Source organism: Periophthalmus magnuspinnatus, chromosome 11, assembly GCF_009829125.3.
Source record: "Periophthalmus magnuspinnatus isolate fPerMag1 chromosome 11, fPerMag1.2.pri, whole genome shotgun sequence".
Taxonomy (NCBI): domain Eukaryota; kingdom Metazoa; phylum Chordata; class Actinopteri; order Gobiiformes; family Gobiidae; genus Periophthalmus; species Periophthalmus magnuspinnatus.
In genome coordinates, this window is record NC_047136.2 from 22075432 (window position 1) to 22099087 (window position 23656).

At 42.8% G+C, this 23656-nt stretch overlaps 1 protein-coding gene across 1 annotated transcript in view; it reads right to left on the reverse strand.

Annotated features, from left to right (window-relative positions):
* Positions 1-23656, reverse strand: part of LOC117378318 (hepatic leukemia factor) — a 100427-nt gene that overhangs the window by 71371 nt on the left and 5400 nt on the right. Inside the window, exons 2-3 of the mRNA XM_033974907.2 lie at positions 9442-9713; positions 6872-7043 (exon numbers count right to left, since the gene is read on the reverse strand). Coding sequence (XP_033830798.2) covers positions 6872-7043; positions 9442-9713 — 444 coding nt within the window. The remainder of the gene's footprint in view (positions 1-6871; positions 7044-9441; positions 9714-23656) is intronic.

A 23656-nucleotide genomic window follows, 5' to 3' on the forward strand; every position in this document is an offset into this window, starting at 1 on the left:
GCCAATCTCAAACTAATAATGAGGAGGTTCAACATTTGTGGATCAAAGGTTTGGAGATTTCTTTAAAAAAAACCCAAAAAAAACAGTGAATCTCCCACAGAGTTACATAGGCTCCTCCATCTGAAGTTATGACATCATCAAATAGAAAATGAAAAAAAAAAATCTCTTCAGCATGTACTTGCTTAACTCACTGAGGCATTGACTCCTGGCCCAGTGCCATGGGGCAGTGGTGCCACTGTCACTTTAAACTACTATCACTATCAGTATCAGGTTCAGCTCAAGGTGACATGATTTATACACACGCTCACTGCAAACAAAACAGAACCTGTTCGTAGTATAGACTGTTTATATAAATGGACATAGTTAGCCTGCTAGTCGCTGTGTTCCAAATAGGAAGTAATCATGGGCGCACTTCCAGCTCCATCAACTCTGGCTCTAATTAATTTTACATTGAAAAACTGCCCCCCCTCTCTCTGTAGCTGCTGCTGTCAGACTCATCATTTTGGTCTTAAAATGTTCGTATTAACCCACTCTACATGATCCTGGTGTTTTTTATTTGGTTATTGTGTCATTAAATCAAGATATGAACATTAGTAACAAACAAATCAGGCGTCTTCTTTACCCGAGCTCAGTCCCTCTAGCATTAGCAACAGGTTTGATTGACAGTGTTGCTAAGCACCAGCTCCCTGTGAAACCAGCTGTGTGGGCACGAAGGGGTGTCATCTTCAACAGCCTCACTCCAGATTGGCTCTTTGGTTGCTATGATACTCACGGTTGAAATTCCAAATATGGAACTCGGCTTCAAATTTGCTGCTGTAACTGCTCGCCTCGATGAGCTGCGTTTGACTGGAGCCGAACACGAGTGACGACACACTCACTTCATCCAAAGTAATCCAAAGTATAGTGATGAGAGTTGCAATTTCTCTTTCAAATTCACAAGTTCGAACATTTTAGCAAAAGTAAGAGATGTGATTTTTTCATACTGAACAAGCATAATTGTTTTATTTCATTTGTTTAACCAAAAAAAAGTAAATAAAATAAAATGTCTTTCAATATAAATTTCCATAACAACATAAACATCGCAACAATTTTAATTATCACCATATCGCACAAAAACAGTCAAATTTCTTCCTCCAAATGAACTGCTCCACACAACATGTTTTAATTTTCAGATCTCGTGATTAAAAAGACTTGAGCTGATTGTTGACACTTACATCCCTGAATCACAACATTAATTCACATTTAATTAATTGCATTGTTATTACTATTTAGACTGCTGCCCCCGCGACCCGGCCCCGGATAAGCGGAAGAAAATGGATGGATGGATGGCATTGTTTTATCCACAACAGAAGCGAGTATCCAGGACCCAGCACTGAACCACAGGGTGAGCAGGTTTTGACAGAAGAACCTGTTCTCTCCAGAGGACATTTTGTTTCCTTCAAACCTGCTCCCTTTGCTCTGTACTAACACAACTATTTAAAGAACAAGTTTAACTGAACTACAATTTCATATTTCATCATTTTATTTCATATTCAAGGTAGCCTCAGCTGGTTCCTGTGCTCTGCCACTTCACCACTCTCCACAGTCCAATGCTACAGTACTGAAGGTAGATATAATGATCATTTTATTATGGAGAACACGAGTGTTAATTTAAACTATATAAGAAAAAAACAATTTCAATGTATTTGAAGCCGGAAGAGTTACACCCATCAAAGTTTGGTTTGATCCCCGGGTCGCCCAGGCCTTTCTGTGTGGAGTTTTACATGTTTCTCCCCGTGTCTGGATGGGTTTCCTCCGGGTACTCCGGTTTACCCCATTAACCAAAACATGAATGCCCTTCGAGACAAGTGTTGTTGTCATTTTGGGTGTTACAAAAATAAAATGAATTGAATTGAATTAAAGAATTATGGTAAATGGTCAAATTATTATACAGCACTTTTCCACCTTCAAGGCACTCAAAGCTCTTTACATCAAGTGTACACAGACACTGGGGTAAGGTGGGTTAAGTGTCTTGCCCAACAACAGTATTCATCTGTGGGAGCTGGAGACACACCATCAACCTGTGGGTCAGTGGATCTGACCACTCAACTGATGATGTTTATGTCGAGAGAGGGATTCGAACCGCAAACCGGATCAGTGGACACTCTACCAACTGAGCCACTGTTTATTTAAAAATAAACAGCACTAGAACAGCTCTGTACAAAAAGTGTATTACAATAATAATAAAATGAATGAAAACTACATAATGCATTTTTTAACATGCTCGTTTATTATCATTACTAAATCCTTTCGTAACGAGCTGATGACTAATTTAAATGTCACAAAGTAAAATGGCGTTGTGAATAATATGAACTGGCTTCAGATCAGAGCACTTCACAGCAGAAGGCACAGAGAGCAAACAGTGCATTATGAAAATGTGAACGAGCAGAGAGAGATGTGTCCACCATCTATAAACATAACCTCTACTCCAAATGATTCTACTTAAGGTATGTGAAGTTCAAAAACACTGTGGAGCACTTCCTGTATTACCACATGATAACATTACAAGGTGGAACAGAGTGTTTTCTGTTCAAGATATAATATGCAGGATTTGTGTGTTAAACATGTGTGAATGAAACAAAACTCCAGGTCTGTTTGTGATGAGGAAACAACATTAGAACAGTTTGGAAAATAGCGTAATATGGAGCCTTTAAGTAAAACATGGCTAATTACTCACAGACGTTACACCTAAACTTTCAATACTGTCTCAAAGAGATGAGAAGTTAAAGGCCCCGTGTCTGATTTTTACCATCTTAAAAACGATAGTAACAGAACTAGCTTAGCAGTTTGCAGTGGTCCAGAGTTATTCCTCACTTACCTTCTGCATTCAGAGCATCCTAATTATTCATCATGATGAGTTTATAAGCTCTTTAAACATTTTCAGAGGCCAGAGCAGAGTTTTGCTGTCACGTTAACAACAACTAGCATGCTAACAGCACACTTCGTGATTCACGGAGGACAAAACTCTCTATAATTAGAGGCAGACAGTTGTTTCTGTCTCAAGAGCTGCTTCTATAATATATCTGTACTGGGGCGAGACAAGTTTTGTTCAAATACATAGGAAAAAAATGTGGTACAACGACTTTAAGATCCATTTTGACATTCATTTATGGACAATTTAAGAGCCAACAAAGAAGAGCAGCAGTGGGCGGGCTAATCTGGCTCTGGAAGTAAAATTCCTATTCCGTTTTTCCAAAAGATTTTTCCAAAACTTTTTCCAAGGCTTAACAGAATATAACCAGCTATGTGGTGACTAGTGAGAAAAATGATATTTAAAACTTTGTGGTTAATAACATCTCTGAAATACACATTAAAGGAGCTGTACCTGATTTTTACTGTCTTAAATAAGTGGAAAACAGAACTAGTTCATTTTAAACGGTTTGCAGTGGTCCAGAGTTATTCCTCACTGACCTTATATATTCAGAGCATCCTAATTATTCACCATGATGAGTTTATAAGCACTTGTAACAACTCTCAGAGACCAGAGGGGAGTTTTCCCATGACGGTAAAGCTAACTACAACAACTAGCATGCTAATGTGCACTTCCTGATAACCAGACAATAAAAGTCTTTATAAAAGGATGCAGACAACACACAGCAGATTTTGACCTGCTTATACAATATGTCTGTACTGGGGCAAGACACATTTTGCTCAAATTCATGGACAAAAAGCAGACACAGAGTCATATTCTGAAGTGCGATTATTGTATGTACCGTAAATTTCGGACTACAGAGCGCACCTTGATATAAGCCGCACCAGCTAAATTTGAAGAGAAAATCAATTTTGTACATATATAAGCCGCACCTGAATAAAAGCCGCAGGTTTTCATATCGTAACATGAGATATTTACACAGAAAGACGGTGCACCGACACGCTTTTTTTTAAACTGTGCCTGAAAAAAACACGGGATGAACACATCTGCAGGTTTAGAAAATAAAGCTGCACCAACACGGAAAATCTGCTTTTATTTCCTCTGAAAACTTTTGTCGTCTTTTTACATTGACCAAGTTGGATTCATTGATGTCGAGCTTACGTGCAGTGGCTCTATTTCAGGGGTCGGCAACTCGCGGCTCCGGAGCCGTATGCGCCTCTTTCAGCCTCATACTGCGGCTCTGCGTGGCTTGGGAACTGACAGACACAGCTCACAGTCCTGCGTAAAGAGCCCTGATTTTCAGACGTTGTGCGCACAGGGGTCAGGAGCAACTTTGGCCCGTCCCTAATGACACACTAATAAGCTCGTCCGTAGATGTATCATGAAAATCCTGCTGGAAATCGCCACAGAAATCTATTTGATGTAGTAGCAAGTATATTATCTGCTCTTGTCTCCGCGGTGACGTATCACGTATAACACATCAGACACGACGCACAAAAGTAGAGCCACAAGCGAGTGAAAATGAGCCAAAACAAAAGTCTTTGGAGATCTTTTTAACAAAGGGGAAAAGGACAACTGAGGAGCCAGAAGAGGAGACTACGACCTCCAAGAAAAAGAAAGATAAATTTAACAGACAATGCCTACTTAAAATCTGGGTTTGTCACTACAGGTGACTCTCACGCACAGAGTCCGCTCTGCGTAACATACGGGAAAAGCAAATAAGGCAATGAAACCTTCAAAACTGCTTTGGCACATGGAGAATAAGCACCTGGGATTAAACGATACGCTACGAGTTTTTTTGTTGTTGTTTTTTTAAAGAAACTGCGGAGTAGAGTAGACATAATCACATAATCAGCGCGATGCATGATGCAGCGGTTTGGTGAGTTGTATTTTTTTAATGCACTTAAGTTGTTTTTGCCATATTTATCTGCCACGTGTAGAAGGCTTGTCCGTGAAAGTAAAACCTACATTATTCCGTTACATTATTGTTATTATACAGTGTTATCTTCATTTTAGATGTCAAAAAGTATTTGCGGCTCCCAGTGTTTTATTTTACGTGGAAAGTGGGTCCAAATGGCTCTTTGCGTGTTAAAGGCCGACCCCTGCTCTGTTTCCTTTCTGTTTCTTTATCTTAAAAACTGCATCATATCCATTTCATGATGCGCAAAATGATCGTTCAAAATCAAAACTAGTGAATTCTTCAGAGCAGAATCTTTCCCCACGTCTGTCTCACTTTTACGTTTACAGCTAGAGAGCGCCCCCCAGGGTCCGTTATCCAGTAAAATTCCATATATAAGCCGCACTGCTGTAAAAGCCGCAGGGTTCAAAGCGTGGAAAAAAAGTAGCGGCTTATAATCCGAAATTTACGGTACTTGTATATATACTTTTTGACAAAATAACAAACAAAAACAAATAAGCAGGACTTAATAATGAAAAAGGTGAATAAAATTGGACCTTTTTTATTTAAAAAACACTCAGTTTTTCCGCTAGTCATTATTGCAGTTCTGATGATATTTTGTGCAGCCGTAGTTATGAGTTACCACAGACCAAAGGAAAATTTAATTCTGTCACTGGACAAAAGTTTTAGAGTGAAGATGTTTGGCTGCTCCTCCAAGCCGCTTCTTCAGTTCTTTATATCTGTCTGAAGGGAGGAGCTAACTACAGTGAAACTAACACACCTGTTTGTTTACAGTATTTGTTTGTTGGCCAAGTCTATTGAACTACATCAAAAATCCTTCAGGCCCCTATGGATGCTCTCACACCTATTAGCATACTGGCTAGCACTGTTATTTTCCTGGTTTTGACTTGTGTCTGAGGATGGAGTTATAAATAGGAGATAGATGATGTGTAAGCTCCACATTCCTGTTCAAAGATGGATTGCCTTCCCTTTCCTAACAGAGTTACCACAGAGCTGATAGGAGTACAAAAAGGGAGTTTTACTTCAGAAGCAGACCTGCCCACCTGCTTTGCACTCAGCTCTACAAACATAAACTTTAAATGGAGGGATAGGGCGACACATCCAATACACCAGCCCGTGTCAACAGTAGTTCATTAGTTGTTACTACGGCGATCATGCAACAGTCACATGTCACAGTCTGAGGTTACACAGCAGTGAAGAGGCCACTGTAGTCACTATAGGCTTACTGTATTACATAAGAGCACCACACACTAATGGCATGAAACACTGCAATAATACTACTGTACTGTGGGTGGGATCAGGTTAGCTCTTACTACAGGCAAAAAACATGGAGACATCTTATTCAAAAGTCTCACAATATCTTAAAGGACTTGGGTATGTTATCGTTGTAGAACAGGGATACGCTGACATCACCATAAAAAGCTAATCAAATACTACTGAAATTTGCCTTCTTTGAAAAAACCTGAGGCGTTCCACTGGTTGGGAATCCTTGCTATAGTCAACCTACTGTACATTCTACATTTCTGTGAGCTAAAGCATAGATTATCTTACACAATACGGACAAATAACAACTCCAAGTCAATGGTTGTGTCACAGCTGGATGTAATACTGCAGAGGAAACTACATAGACCATGATCCTTTGCTTTATAACCATAAAGAAATTATGAAAACTAATTATTTTTCATAGACTTAGCAGAGGTGGGTAGTACTCAGTTACACTTACTCAAGTACATTAACATGATAATACAACAATACTTTTTACAGTCTAACAGTACTCTTGGTCGAGTTAATGTTGTGGTTCCTCTTCCCATTGTAGTGACTTAGTTTTGGGACACTATTACCACTACTTCCACTTATTATTAAATAACTATATAGTAGTATTTGGGTACATTTTTGGCTACTTTACCCACCTCTGGAAATATGGCCATTATGATACGTATACAATTTGAATAAACACAGAACTGTGAGGTTAATATCCTTATAATCCAATACTATAAGAGCTGTATCATTACCACGTTTTACAAAAACAGGTATAGACTCACCGTGTAGACACTCTGGGCCTCCCATCATGCCTTGCTGCTGCGGTTGAACGGTTTCCAGCCCCAGAAGAGAGGATGATGAAGAGGAGGAGGACATGGAGGAAGAGGAGGAGCAGGGCGGAGGAGAGGAGGGGGGGCACTGTGAGCTCTGACTGGGCACCGCCGACTGGGAGCTCTGCAACAGGAGGAGAAGAAGAAGGAGTTTTAATACAACGCGAGGAGTACACATGTGACAGAAGATTTGGTATAGGACAATACACAACCAAGCTGATTCTACCCCAGTAAACACATGAATAATTCCTTCATTTTTACATATATTTGACCTATTTATTATGTCTCTGATGTAGCAGTGAATCTAGAGATGACTTTGGGTGAGATTCTACTCAGATACCCACTGGTTTGAGGGCAAAAGCTTAGTGAATGTGCCACCCATGAATAGTTATTTTGCATTTATTTGATTTTTATTTAAAAAGGTAAGTTTAAGATCTATTTTTCACACTGGGACATGCATGAAACCTTGGTAACACAGGGAGAACATTCAAATTCCAAACAGAAAATTTAACCATGTGAGTGTATTGTCTAAATTAAAGGCACATTTACCTTTTTTGGGGAACATTGGTGGTTTTCAGATTCCAGATTGAGATGATGTCATACTCCCAGATTGGAACAAGAGACAGTTTTCCTCATTGATTACAATGTACTAACAATACTTAGTACATTTAATATTGTTCAAATGCAGATCTGTGTTGCAATACAGTGAGTTCTGTGGTCTAGTAGATACTAGAAATGATCAGGTTCAACAGTTGTGAATTTACCTTTTGGATACTTCATAGTAAAGTGCAATGTGATCAATAGAAAAAACTGGCTCTTGTCCCAGTATGACATCATCACATCTAGAATCTGCAAACCACTCATAAAGGTCAATCTATCCGAAGAAATGGTCCTCAACATTGCGAGGTACAAACCAAGCATTTAGCAAGGTTTTAGAATTTTATATTTGCTATTTGTTAGTTTTTTGAGCTTTCACAGGAGAAAACCCCATTACTCAGCACTAATGCATATATCTTTGCTACTATTACAGTTCCAAAGGTTGTGATGTCGTCTGCATAACCTCTAAACATATGAACCAGCCCCATGAGCACAGTCTCACAGACAGAATATATTTCCACTGGATTAATAAGTGATGCCAAGTTACAAGTTAGATCTGCGGGAAACGCAAGAAAATAAGAAAAACACATGTAACTGAATGAATGCAACTGCAAGGTATATTAGTTTATAATGTGGAACATCACAAGTAAAGCATTAACATCTCAATGGAGACAATCAGGTGGAGGACTGTCCCCCCGGCAGATAAGTTTCATAGTGTGCTTTTAAATGTAGCAACTGATATCAAGATGAACACCGCACTGTGTCAGGTATGCCTTTTTTTAAATCTTATTTTTAATATCTTCTTGTTCTTGTTTTCTACTCGAGGTCACTGCTCTCACTCTCTTTCTGTGTGTGTATATATATATATATATATATATATATATATATATATATATATATATATATATATATATATATATATATATATATATATTCAAATTGTAATTTTGATTTGATTGTGATTAATTCTGCAGGTCTACTTCAAACAGCTACATACACAGGACACACGGGAACAACAGGATTTAAAGACACAAAATTAACTAAAAAACTATTTTGAAGCATCTAAATCCATCTCGAGCTACAACCTCTACTACTACTATTATTATCACTACTCTTACTACTACTACTACTATACTATTACTACTTCTATAGTTGTAACTTCTGGGCCATTTGTTGTTCTCCATTCACACCTCCAACAATATACAAACTGCAAAACAAGAACACTTCCCACTTTATCAACAAGGTCATCTATAGTAATTGTTTATAAAAAAAAAACAAAATCTACATATATATAAAATAAAGAATAATTCAAGAAATATAAATAGCTCCAGTTTCATCTTAAAGGTACACTTTTCACTTTACTGGCGGAAGGTACGCTTGCTCGTCTCTATGAAGGTGTTACTGCTTAGTCTGGAATTTTCCACAGTATGGAGTTAAACTTATATATTTCCATTGGGTCAACGAGTGATTAGGGATGAGACAATAAACAGTATCGTTTATCGCGATAAAAAGTGTTGACAATGATTGTTCATGGCACTTTTTACATAATCGTCATGATCGCCAACCAAGATAATCACCATTGTGTCTCCAGAATGTGCAGAAAAAAACTATTTCTCCCTGACGCTCTCCTCTAGATCACTGTTGTTTTTACTTATAACAAAGTCAATAATATAACAGCTGTTTAAAAATGGGGCCTTTTCATAATATTAAAATTGTAATTATTCATATCCACAACATTTTTAAACTGTCAGCAACAATAATTACCGTGATATAATTGTTAATCACAATTATTTTGTCCATGATAATCGTGACACCAAATTTCAATATCGTCCCATGCCTACAAGTGACACCAAGTTACAAGTTAGAAATATATGTATGAAGCAGTCCCATCTGCGTAGCCTCATAGACAGTGTCCTGGGTCAGACCTGGGAGGGTATCTGGGCGCTGGTGGAGCTCGGGCCATTGTTGTGCATGCCCATCCCGTTCTCCGTCAGAAATTCCTCCAGGTCCATGTACTGCAGCTGGAACAGGCCCCCGTCACAGGGCAGGGTCCGCTCCCACAGCAGGGGGCCCAGGAAGGCACTCTGAGAGGAGGAGCGCAGAGAGCCAGAGCTCAGACCCCCACCCACTCCCCCGGGACCACCCACTCCACCCCCACCGAGGGAGTCCTCATCGGAGTCCAGGGGCTTGTCTTTGTCTGCGGGGAGAGAGGGACAGAGAGGGAGAGGGGGGAGACATGGTTTTAATTAGTTATGAATTCATTTAAAGACGAAAAGAAAAGACAGAGTTTGCACATTAACTTTGTAGAATCTGATAATGTCACAGGTTCATATGGAGGACAGGGGCCTATGTAACTCTATGTTTTTGAAAGAAATATTCAAACATATGATCCACAAATGTTGAATCTTCGTATTTGTTTGGCATTGACTCCACAGAGTTGTCATATTAATCTTATGGCTTAAGTCCGTGCAGATGAAAACAACCATGCCTTTGGGGTTAAACAATGCTAGCACTTTCTGAAGCTATTGTGCAAAAATAAATTCACTGTTTTGTGCTGACAGAGAAGACAATGAACTCACGTGGATAGGCCCAGTAATTACAGAGATATTAACCAGAAACCAGGTCAACAAATCAGCAATCTGACAGTTACACAGCACGTACGCTAGCTAGCTCACTGTGCCTCAAAGCGAAGAGTCATTTTCATTAAAATCGTAAAACAGAATAAACAACCCATTAAAAATCTAATTAATTGAAATAAAGACTATCCAGTTATTTTAAAACGTAGAATACTTCAGTTTGTGGTGTTGGTTTAATATTTATTATGCCTCAAAATTAGCATTAGCACTAGCATTGAGACAGAAACATGTCTCTTTCTAAACACAGAAGTGTCTCTGCTGAAGTAGTAGTGTTTAACGTGTCTGATCCTGATCTTTAAATATTTATTCATTTTAGCGTGACTCTGCAAAAACCTCAGAGATAACAGTGAGGTTGCTGGGCGCTGTTCTGCTCAGAGTCAATTCAACCACAGAACTCTGACCTGTCGTCCAGCTCAGTTTAAACTACAGGGAACGAGGATGTTGTGATGTCATGTGAACGTAATGTATGCAATACTCTACAATAACTATTACTTATTATTCATTATTAATTCATTGTTAACATGTGTTTTTGGTTCCGATCATAGACGGTATAAAGACGTGGACTAAGTGAATGTAACGTCACCCATAGCGTTCGACTCCAGTCAAATGAAGCTCATCGAGGCTAGAGGTTATAGGGGCCAATTTGGAGCCAAGTTTCACATTTGGAATTCTGACCATGAGTATCATAGCAACCAAAGAGCCAATCCGGAGCAACGCTGTTAAAGGTAACGCCCCTTTCAGCCTGCACAGCCATCCAATCAGAAATGTAAATAAGTTCCTTGCTCTGGTTTGCCAAATTGTTTTCTCAGTTAAGAGATATTGCCTTTGCACTTTTGAACCAGTGACCCTCTGGTTGGTGGGGAAACTCTGCGTCACTGTTCTAAACCAATTAGAATCCTACTACTACAGTTAATAGACACATGATACTATGAGGAACAATCTCATTAGGTGTAACTTGTCAGGATTGCACAACTTAATAGAGCCATGTCTATGGAAGAGCAGTCTCCATAAAATCATTTCATTTTAAACATATTCCCAAAGCTCCTCCTGTCACAGATGGCGTCTTTAGGGAGAGATGGATCTGTGCTCGGGACATGGGCTGTGAAGATGAATAAACCCTCACACCTTACACTGACAAATAGAACAGATTTACACATTTAATGTACCAATCCCTGTCCTATACAACTGCATATCATCTTGTAAATGTACTTGAAATCTGCAGGATCGTATCATCAAATATGGACAAAATGATTCAGCTCAAACAGGATTCAGCTCAAAGTTCACATTTTAAATGCATCCAGAAGATTTGATTTGTGTTTTGTTTCATTCACACATGTTTGAGTAACACTTTATTATTAGTCTGTCTCCAAAGCTCAAAGTGCTCTGTTCCACCTTGTAGTTTTCACTTTAATGGCTACTTTTTGCTTTTTGTTCAATAAAGTTTGGCAATTCCAGGGCTGAAATTATCCATAGTGTTTAAAACACAGTGGAGCACTTCCTGTATTACCACATGACATCACAAGGTGGAAAAGGTGTTTTCTGTTTGAGAGGAGGACTCAGCCGAAATATACAGGGTGTGTGTGTGTTAAACATGTGTGAATGAAACAAAACACAACTCCAGGTCTGTTTGTGATGAGGAACAGAGATCAGAAAATAGCTTAATATGGGCACTTTAAAAATGAAATGACAAATTAATTTGAGATTTGTGAAAAATATCTAATTACGATTGTGAATTCTGTTTTAATAAGGGGATTCTGTTTAAAGTAAGACTGAGATATGAACTGACAAACTAATACAAAAATGACATTTCAGAACATCTTTGCACAGATCTAAACTAGAGGGTTAGCAGTTTTTATGCAGAATAAAATGACACATTTTGTTCTCTGTGGTGGAAATGATGGTACTTCATAAACTGCAGTGTTTCTGATTGCTAATTGGTCCATTCAAATTGTAATTTTGATTTGATTGTGATTAACCCTGCAGCTCTACTTCAAATAAATGAAAACTGTGCTTAAACAAAATATCAAGTTGTGCTCAGCAGCTACACACACAGGACACACAGGAACAGGAATTAAAGACACAAAGTTAACTAAAAAACAATTTTGAAGCATCTCCATCCAGAACTACAACCTCTTCTATTGCTACTCCTACAGCTACTTCTATAGTTGCAACTTCTGGGCCATTTCCTGTTCTCCATTCACACCCCCAACAATATACAAACTGCAAAACAAGAACACTTCCCACTTTATCAACAAGGTCATCTATAGTAATTGTTTATAAAAAAAAAACTAAACAAAAAAAACATCGACATATTTATAAAAGAAAGAATCATTCGAGAAATATAAATAGCTCCAGTTTCATCTTAAAGGTACATCGCTTCACTTTACTTGTGGAGGTTACGCTTGCTCGTCTCCATGGGGATGTTATTGCTTTGTCTGGAATGTTCCACAGTATGGCATTAATCTACTTATCTAAGCTACATGGTCGATCAAGGCAATAATAACACGTATAAATGATTGAATGCAAATGCTAGGATGTATTAGTTTAATGTCATACTGTGGGACATTACCGGCAAAGCGTTGACATCTCCATGGAGACAAGCAGGTGGTGGATCCCCCAGCAGAAAAGTTACATAGTGCATCTTTAAATGTAGTGAACTGGGATATTTGTACAGATCTAAACTGCAGGATTAGCAGCTTTTACACAGAATAAACCTCACAGGGAGGGCACCTGACACACAGCAGTTTATGTGTTGAAAAAGACAGGAGATTTCGTCATTTATGGAAGAAATTATAGAACTTGAGAAACTGCAGTCTTTGTGATTTCTATTTGATAGTGATTATTTGAGGCTCTCTGTTCCAGTACAAAACCATGTGAAGTTTTTCCATTACTCCAGTCGTACCTTAGGAGAACATGAACGTATGTAAAGGAGCTAAAAGACTGCAGTACTTTCATTTATAAGAAGTATACAGGCTGAAATGTTAAGTGTTTTTTTAATCTTTTTCTGTTCCCTCCTGTGTCCCCATGGCTCCACTCTGCTCTGACAGAGACTTCAGACTGCTAATTGAAAAGCTCTTAATGCATTGACTTTTAATTAGCGCTGTCAGCGAGTACTTTTTTCAGTGGAAGTATTCAAGTCAAACAGAGGAGAGGTGAGGGATTCAGGTTCATTCTCACATGGCCAGTGTATACAGCGGTGGAACGTGACCAAATAAAAGTAGTAAAGGGCTGTGCTTCAGTACACATTTTAGGGCAGCACATTTTAGAGTGGATACTTTTACTTTACTACTTACTTCACTACATTTGAGAGCAGTATCTGTACTTTCTACTCCACTACATTTTTGAACAGGACTGAACAAATAAATTTTTTTTATTATTGTCTGAATCCTGCGGAAAAGGCTGAGGGTTTATTTTTAACACGTTCATAATTTGTATGTAGTCCATAAGCATGTATTTGGAAAAAGGAATATTAAAGCTGCACTACGTAACTTTTCTGGTGGAGGGTCAGTCACCTGCTCGTTTCCATGGAGATGTTATTGCGGTGCCTTTGTTTCCTTGTTGACTTTTACATGAAGCACTTTGGTCACCTGAAGTTGTTTTAAATGTGCTTCAAAAAAACAAAAAAAACATGAAATTTATTGAATCAAACATATCTATCTCCATGGAAACAACCAGATGATGCCATTAGGCCAAGTTACAGTACAAGTCAGATCTGTGAGAAATGCATGTGTTTCCACTTCCATCCTTCTCAGTGACAAATGTAACCTGTAACTGATGAAATGCAAGATGGACACATTTAATGCCATAGTGAGGAACATTCCAGGGAAAGCAATATAACATCTCCAACTCAAACTACATCAGAATCTAGACTAGACTGGGACAAAACCTGGACTACATCAGGACTAAACAGGACTACATCAGGACTAAACCCGGACTACATCAGGACTAAACCTGGACTACATCAGGACTAAACCCGGACAACATCAGGACTAAACCTGGACTACATCAGGACTAAACCTGGACTACATCAGGACTAAATCCGGACTACATCAGGACTAAACCTGGACTACATCAGGACTAAACTTGGACTACATCAGGACTAAACCTGGACTACATCAGGACTAAATCCGGACTACATCAGGACTAAACCTGGACTACATCAGGACTAAACTTGGACTACATCAGGACTAAACCTGGACTACATCAGGACTAAACAGGACTACATCAGGACTAAACTTGGACTACATCAGGACTAAACCCGGACAACATCAGGACTAAACAGGACTACATCAGGACTACATCAGGACTACATCAGGACTAAACTTGGACTACATCAGGACTAAACCCGGACTACATCAGGACTAAACAGGACTACATCAGGACTAAACCTGGACTACATCAGGACTAAACCTGGACTAGAAGAGGGAAGAGAGATAAAGAAAGAGGGCAACAGAGAGAGAGGAGACAAGAGAGGAATGGAGAGAGTAAAAGAAGGAGGGAGAGAGGGTGGAAAAGAGAAGGGGGGATTAAGTGAGAGGCAGAAAGAGAAGGGAGAGAAGGAGGAGTGATTAGGAGTCTACCCCACATCCTCTTCATGGAGAGGAGGAGACACAGATAACCACGGTAACACAGAAGTCTGCCCATTGAACAATACAATAATAATAATACAATAATGTCGTCTTTGTCAGTATCCATCAACCAATATTTAACTATCATAAAAATCTGTGTTCTTCCAGTGTGGTTTGGACTTTTTTGAATGACCACTATAATGTCAATATTAGCTTTGGGTAAAGTTCATTCAAGTATTTAGTATTCTCTCGTTGCCCACATCGTAGCACAAGTCTGTAGTGGGCGTTTCCATGGTTATTGTCTGCATTGAAAACACATAGACGGCTGATTGTTGAGTGGTTTTGCAGTGGCTCTATCGGTTTGGACGTTAGCATATCAGCATCGGTTTGTGTGCTAGCATGGGGCACTTAGCCGTGTTTACGAACGGCTTTAATGATCGACGCAAACTGGACTCACCCGAACTCCCGCCGCACTGCAGTCCAATGGAAACATGGATTATAGACTTTAAATGTCAATGCACTACACACAATATAACACATGTGAGGACGCGTACTCACAGCACGTACACAAGTCTAGTTACACAAGTCTACTTGAGTACGTGCTATGAGTATCTGTATTCCTGAGTATTCCTGAATTTCTTTAGAATGATCTTGAGCTGTGTCACAATAAGTATAAGACACATAGACTCGTATACACCCATGGACCACTATGAACCTACTGGACACTGAGCACTATTCTCTCTCCCTTCTCTTTCCTCTCCTCCACACCTCTCTCTTTCCTCTCCCAACATCCCTTTACTCTCTTTCTTTATTCCTCCCTCCTCATCTTCACTCTATTCCTCCTCTTTCCCCTCCTCTTTCTCCCACCTCTCTCTTTCTCTCCATTCTCTTACCTCCGTCACTATCCCTCATCTTTGTCTCTCCCCTCCTCTTTCCTCCTCTCTCTCCCTCTCTCCATTCTTTCTACCCTCTCTCCTCATCCTTCCTCTCCTCTTCTTCTGAGAGCCAGTATAAGACACACAGACTAGTACACATCCATGGACCACTATGGAACATACTGAGGGATCACACAGATATAAGGACACATGGGAATAGAAAAAAAAGTACTACCATTTAATGTGGAAAATCACAGTATATTGTCTAAAGAAAGAGTGTTTTTTTATTATCATCGTGGTATCGGAATCTGTATCGAGTATCGAGTTTGAAGACATCACTACTACAGAAGGAGCTGCTATAAAAACTACTTCCTCTGCATTCATTTAACTCTGCTACAAGAAAAGCAACAAATGTAAAAATAGACTTCTCATTACGACGTCTGCAGAGGGTTCAAACAGTGTCTTTAGTTTTAAAATGATTTAATATGATATAATCTCCAGGAAATGTTAAGAATGCCGACAGAAAAGTAGTGATTCTTGTGTAGTGAAACAGAGAGAAAGAGAAACAGCGAAAACACGATAATGATGAGGTGATAAAATGGACAGTGTATTTCATTAGAGGCAGAAACAGAGCAAGAGTACAGTGTGAAGTCCTGGAACAAATGTGTGTGAGAGAGAGAGAAACAGAGGGATGAGAGGGAGGGAGAGAGAGAGCAGGAGTACAGTGTGAAGTCCTGGAACAAATGTGTGTGTGAGAGAGAGAGAGAGCGAAATGGAGGGATGAGAGGGAGGAAGAGAGAGAGCAGGAGTACAGTGTGAAGTGCTGGAACAAATGTGTGTGAGAGAGAGAGAAACAGAGGGATGAGAGGGAGGAAGAGAGAGAGAGCAGGAGTACAGTGTGAAGTCCTGGAACAAATGTGTGTGAGAGAGAGAGAGAGAAACAGGGATGAGAGGGAGGAAGAGAGAGAGAGCAGGAGTACAGTGTGAAGTCCTGGAACAAATGTGTGTGTGAGAGAGAGAGAGAAACAGAGGGATGAGAGGGAGGAAGAGAGAGAGCAGGAGTACAGTGTGAAGTCCTGGAACAAATGTGTGTGTGAGAGAGAGAGAGCGAAACGGAGGGATGAGAGGGAGGGGGAGAGAGAGCAGGAGTACAGTGTGAAGTCCTGGAATTAATGTGTTTGTGTGAGAGAGAGAAAGGAATGAATGGGAGGGAGGGAGAGAGAAGGAGAGTGAGAGAGAGCAGGAATACAGTGTAAAGTCCTGGAACGGATGTGAAAGAGAGAGAGGGATGAACGAGAGGGAGAGATGAGAGGGATGAAGTGAGAGCAAGAGTACAGTGTGAAATCCTGGGCTGACTGTGAGAGAGAGGGAGAGGGGATGGGAGGAGAAGGGAGGAAGAGAAAGAGAGAGAGGGAGAGGGAGACAGTGAGAGGGAGAGAGAGATGGTGGGAGAAGGCAGGGAGCGAGAGAGGAAGAGAGACAAGGAGAGGGTGAGAGGAGAGAGAGAGAAGGAGGGAAAGGCGGGGAAGGGAGAGGGGAGGTGAGAGGAGGAAGGGAGAGAGAGAGAAGCATAGGAGGAGTACAGGAAAAAAGAAAAAGGACAGTGTCAAATCCTGAACTGACTGAAAGAGAGAGGGGATGAGAGAAACAGATGAGAAATGGGAGTGAGAGAAAGAGAAGACAGAAGAGAAAATAAGGGAGAGGAAAAGAGAGACATAGAGAGAGAGGTACAAATACAGAGAGAGGGAGGAAGAAATGAAGAGAGAGGAAGGAGAGTGAAAGGTGAGCAAAGGAGAGGGGGAGAGGAGATACAGGGAAGGAGAGAAAGATGAGATGGAAAGAGGATGAAAAGAAGAGGATGAGGGAAAGAGAGAGAGGAAAAATAGAAAGAAAGAGAGTGATGCAGGGAGACAGAGCTAGACGGTGGGAGAAGCAAGAGAGGGGGATGAGAGAAGAGAGACAGAGAGAGCGACAGATAGAGAGAGTAGATGTGCGATGGCGTGGGAGGCTGTGAAGGCGTCAAACAAAAGCAGCTCTGGTGAAGCGCGGCGTTCGGAGTGTCCCTGAACGCAGCACGAACCCGGGCCCTGAACGCATCACATCATCACACCATTAATACTGCAGGATGAGCCGGACAGGACTGCCACATGGGGGCGCTGTGCTGAGGACGCCATTTTTTTGTTTGTTTGTTCACGGTTAACGATGATTTGAAAATAACCAACCAAAATTGAGTAGAAATAAAAACAAAAATATATTCCAAAAACACGATTACGTTTGGATCATTGTTCAATCAGTTCATTACAGACTGAAGCAGATGCAAACAAGGCCAAAGGGCTGACGTATTATTCAAATTTCAAAAACAATTATGATTACTGCTTTAACTGATTACAGAAGTTGTGTAGAGGAGCCATCAGGAGTGTAGCTCAGTTTCCTTGTGTTCATCTGCCGTGGGTTAAAGGTTCGGTCTGATTGCCGGGCAGAACAAATCCTCCACGCTCTAAACAGTTATCTCTCTGATCTGAGCGTGCATCTGACCCAAACTGCACTCACAAGACCAAAGCTCATGGGAACTATACAGACAGAGGTATTACACGAACCAAGATTAAACTCATCACTCACAGCACTGCAGCTCACGCGCTCAAGACCTCTGCGTTTTTGTTTTCCAAATTGAAACCTCTGTCAAATAGTTAGCTTTTTAAATCAATATAAAGTGGTGACATCACTGAGTACGTCACACACAGCCGCACAATGAAGCATGTTTGGAAACAGTAGAATGAGTGGACATATTAAAGATTCAATATGTAACTTTTCTGATGGAAGTTACGACATCTCTCTTTCTTCACAGATGTGTTATTGCTTTGTCTGGAATGTTCCACGGTATGGCATTAATATTATGGTATTTTTATTGCTCAAAAATACCTTGAAATACATGAACTGTTACTGTGATCGGGCTGGCCTCTCCACAGATATGACCTGTAACTTGGCGTGTGGTGTTACCTGCTTGACTCAGTGGAGATAGTTAAGGTTAATGTCATACCGTGGAACACTCAAGCAGCAGCATCTCCATGGAGACAACCAGGTGGCGGACCCAGTTTATAAAGTTTAAACATTTAAGGACTTCGACCATCGTCATGGCAACACTTAGTCCTTTTTGTTCAAGTGTTCTCAGAAAATATAACATCCTCACAAATTTAAATCAGCCCTATAGTTACAATCTCTGACACCCGTGGATCATTATGTTGTAATTTGTACATTTTAAATCACAATATTCATCAAAAACAACTTAATATAAGAAACAATTCCGCTGACATCCGTGTTCGAAAACTGCGCTGTCCAATGGGAGCTGACGTCGCCGTAAATGTCATCACAACAAAGCGCCACGTACTGTCGGCGCCCCCTATGGACAGCTGCACATCACGCTAGCGAGCAGCCCATTTTTTTTTCCATGTGTACCAAAGTGACTACGTGACACTGTGCAATCCTACAAGTAACGCCGATTTAGAAAATAAAACCGAAGAACGAAGCGTACAGGGGATGGTGAAAACGGGGGTTGATTGGCAAAATGGCGTCTTGAAACTAAGCGATTAAAGATTGTTGAAACGTGCGCGAAACACTTGAAATGTAACTTCAGAGGGTAAATGAGAAGAAACGACTTTAACGGTTCAAAGCTGTGAATCGTTCTGATTTAAAGCCTGATGCCAGCACAGTGAGAGCCTCTGGTGTCTGTGTCTGCTGAGCTCATTTTAACACTGGTTTAGTCAAAGTCTGCACATTCTCTGCACTGGACTCACAAGAAACCATGAGCAAGTGTGACAGCGGAGGAGAGGAGCGAGGGAGGGGGAGGGAGAGGGAGAGAGGGGGAGAGAAAGTGACAATAACAAACTGAGAGGGGGAGAGAAGGGGAGGGAAAGACAGAGACCGAGAGAGAGAGGTGAGAAAGAGACTGAAAGGAAGGAGAACAGAGTGGGAGAGGTAAAGAGAGACAGAGGGGGTCAATGAGAGAGGAGGGAAAGAGAGGGAGTAGGAGACAGGGAAAGAGAGAGAGTGGGGGGGAGAGGGAAGAGAGACAGGCAGAGAGAAAAAGAGGGGAGAGAAAGAGAGAGAGGGATAGAAAAATTATTTTAAAAAGTAAAAAGAAAGTGAAGGAAAGAGACAGACAGAGACAGCGGTGTGGGAGGAAGAAAGAAATGAAAGAGAGGGGGCTGAGAGAGCAGAGGAGTGAGAGAAAAAAGTGAGTGAGAGGGAAGGAGGGAGAGAGAAGGGAGAGAGCAGGGGAGTGGAAAGGAGAGAGGGATAACGACATGGGTGGGAGAGTGAGAGAAGGGAGGAGAGATAGAGGGAGAAAAGGAGAGATAGGAGGAGAGAGAGAGAGAAACAGGAGAGAGAGAGAGAGAGGGGTCTGGTTAATATTTGCTATGGCAGCTGTTGAGAGGGCCACAATTCAATCCCATCTTTATTTAAACAGGACATGGACGATCCCCTCCACCTGCTCAGATCCCGCGCTCACAGATTGTGCAACGGTTTTTATGCACATATCAAAAAAGAGGGGAAAGACTGAAAGAATGGAAGAAAGAAAGAGGGAATTTGAGCCAGGGATAGAGGGAGGATGGATAAACGTGCAGAGGAATCAGCAGCGTGTGTGTGTGTGTGTGTGTGTGTGTGTGTGTGTGTGTGTAGCGGTGCTGGAGCATGCATATTGGATAAGCTCTAGCACCTACCCACTCAGTCACATGCACACACAGAGAGAGGGAGAGGGGGAGGAGAGGAAGAGAGAGAGAGAGACAGTCACATGCACACACAGAGAGAGGGAGAGGGGGAGGAGAGGAAGAGAGAGAGAGAGACAGTCACATGCACACACAGAGAGAGGGAGAGGGGGAGGAGAGGAAGAGAGAGAGAAAGAGAGACAGTCACATGCACACACAGAGAGAGGGAGAGGGGGAGGAGAGGAAGAGAGAGAGAGACAGTCACATGCACACACAGAGAGAGGGAGAGGGGGAGGAGAGGAAGAGAGAGAGAGAGAGAGAGAGAGAGACAGTCACATGCACACACAGAGAGAGGGAGAGGGGGAGGAGAGGAAGAGAGAGAGAGAGACAGTCACATGCACACACAGAGAGAGGGAGAGGGGGAGGAGAGGAAGAGAGAGAGAGACAGTCACATGCACACACAGAGAGAGGGAGAGGGGGAGGAGAGGAAGAGAGAGAGAGAGACAGTCACATGCACACACAGAGAGAGGGAGAGGGGGAGGAGAGGAAGAGAGAGAGAGACAGTCACATGCACACACAGAGAGAGGGAGAGGGGGAGGAGAGGAAGAGAGAGAGAGAGACAGTCACATGCACACACAGAGAGAGGGAGAGGGGGAGGAGAGGAAGAGAGAGAGACAGTCACATGCACACACAGAGAGAGGGAGAGGGGGAGGAGAGGAAGAGAGAGAGAGAGACAGTCACATGCACACACAGAGAGAGGGAGAGGGGGAGGAGAGGAAGAGAGAGAGAGAGACAGTCACATGCACACACAGAGAGAGGGAGAGGGGGAGGAGAGGAAGAGAGAGAGAGAGACAGTCACATGCACACACAGAGAGAGGGAGAGGGGGAGGAGAGGAAGAGAGAGAGAAAGAGAGACAGTCACATGCACACACAGAGAGAGGGAGAGGGGGAGGAGAGGAAGAGAGAGAGAGACAGTCACATGCACACACAGAGAGAGGGAGAGGGGGAGGAGAGGAAGAGAGAGAGAGAGAGAGAGAGAGAGAGAGAGACAGTCACATGCACACACAGAGAGAGGGAGAGGGGGAGGAGAGGAAGAGAGAGAGAGAGACAGTCACATGCACACACAGAGAGAGGGAGAGGGGGAGGAGAGGAAGAGAGAGAGAGACAGTCACATGCACACACAGAGAGAGGGAGAGGGGGAGGAGAGGAAGAGAGAGAGAGACAGTCACATGCACACACAGAGAGAGGGAGAGGGGGAGGAGAGGAAGAGAGAGAGAGAGACAGTCACATGCACACACAGAGAGAGGGAGAGGGGGAGGAGAGGAAGAGAGAGAGAGAGACAGTCACATGCACACACAGAGAGAGGGAGAGGGGGAGGAGAGGAAGAGAGAGAGAAAGAGAGACAGTCACATGCACACACAGAGAGAGGGAGAGGGGGAGGAGAGGAAGAGAGAGAGAGACAGTCACATGCACACACAGAGAGAGGGAGAGGGGGAGGAGAGGAAGAGAGAGAGAGAGAGAGAGAGAGACAGTCACATGCACACACAGAGAGAGGGAGAGGGGGAGGAGAGGAAGAGAGAGAGAGAGACAGTCACATGCACACACAGAGAGAGGGAGAGGGGGAGGAGAGGAAGAGAGAGAGAGACAGTCACATGCACACACAGAGAGAGGGAGAGGGGGAGGAGAGGAAGAGAGAGAGAGAGAGACAGTCACATGCACACACAGAGAGAGGGAGAGGGGGAGGAGAGGAAGAGAGAGAGAGAGAGAGAGAGAGAGAGAGAGAGAGAGACAGTCACATGCACACACAGAGAGAGGGAGAGGGGGAGGAGAGGAAGAGAGAGAGAGAGACAGTCACATGCACACACAGAGAGAGGGAGAGGGGGAGGAGAGGAAGAGAGAGAGAGACAGTCACATGCACACACAGAGAGAGGGAGAGGGGGAGGAGAGGAAGAGAGAGAGAGAGACAGTCACATGCACACACAGAGAGAGGGAGAGGGGGAGGAGAGGAAGAGAGAGAGAGAGACAGTCACATGCACACACAGAGAGAGGGAGAGGGGGAGGAGAGGAAGAGAGAGAGAGAGACAGTCACATGCACACACAGAGAGAGGGAGAGGGGGAGGAGAGGAAGAGAGAGAGAAAGAGAGACAGTCACATGCACACACAGAGAGAGGGAGAGGGGGAGGAGAGGAAGAGAGAGAGAGACAGTCACATGCACACACAGAGAGAGGGAGAGGGGGAGGAGAGGAAGAGAGAGAGAGAGAGAGAGAGAGAGAGAGAGACAGTCACATGCACACACAGAGAGAGGGAGAGGGGGAGGAGAGGAAGAGAGAGAGAGAGACAGTCACATGCACACACAGAGAGAGGGAGAGGGGGAGGAGAGGAAGAGAGAGAGAGACAGTCACATGCACACACAGAGAGAGGGAGAGGGGGAGGAGAGGAAGAGAGAGAGAGAGAGACAGTCACATGCACACACAGAGAGAGGGAGAGGGGGAGGAGAGGAAGAGAGAGAGAGACAGTCACATGCACACACAGAGAGAGGGAGAGGGGGAGGAGAGGAAGAGAGAGAGAGAGACAGTCACATGCACACACAGAGAGAGGGAGAGGGGGAGGAGAGGAAGAGAGAGAGACAGTCACATGCACACACAGAGAGAGGGAGAGGGGGAGGAGAGGAAGAGAGAGAGAGAGACAGTCACATGCACACACAGAGAGAGGGAGAGGGGGAGGAGAGGAAGAGAGAGAGAGAGACAGTCACATGCACACACAGAGAGAGGGAGAGGGGGAGGAGAGGAAGAGAGAGAGAGAGACAGTCACATGCACACACAGAGAGAGGGAGAGGGGGAGGAGAGGAAGAGAGAGAGAAAGAGAGACAGTCACATGCACACACAGAGAGAGGGAGAGGGGGAGGAGAGGAAGAGAGAGAGAGACAGTCACATGCACACACAGAGAGAGGGAGAGGGGGAGGAGAGGAAGAGAGAGAGAGAGAGAGACAGTCACATGCACACACAGAGAGAGGGAGAGGGGGAGGAGAGGAAGAGAGAGAGAGAGACAGTCACATGCACACACAGAGAGAGGGAGAGGGGGAGGAGAGGAAGAGAGAGAGAGACAGTCACATGCACACACAGAGAGAGGGAGAGGGGGAGGAGAGGAAGAGAGAGAGAGAGAGACAGTCACATGCACACACAGAGAGAGGGAGAGGGGGAGGAGAGGAAGAGAGAGAGAGACAGTCACATGCACACACAGAGAGAGGGAGAGGGGGAGGAGAGGAAGAGAGAGAGAGAGACAGTCACATGCACACACAGAGAGAGGGAGAGGGGGAGGAGAGGAAGAGAGAGAGACAGTCACATGCACACACAGAGAG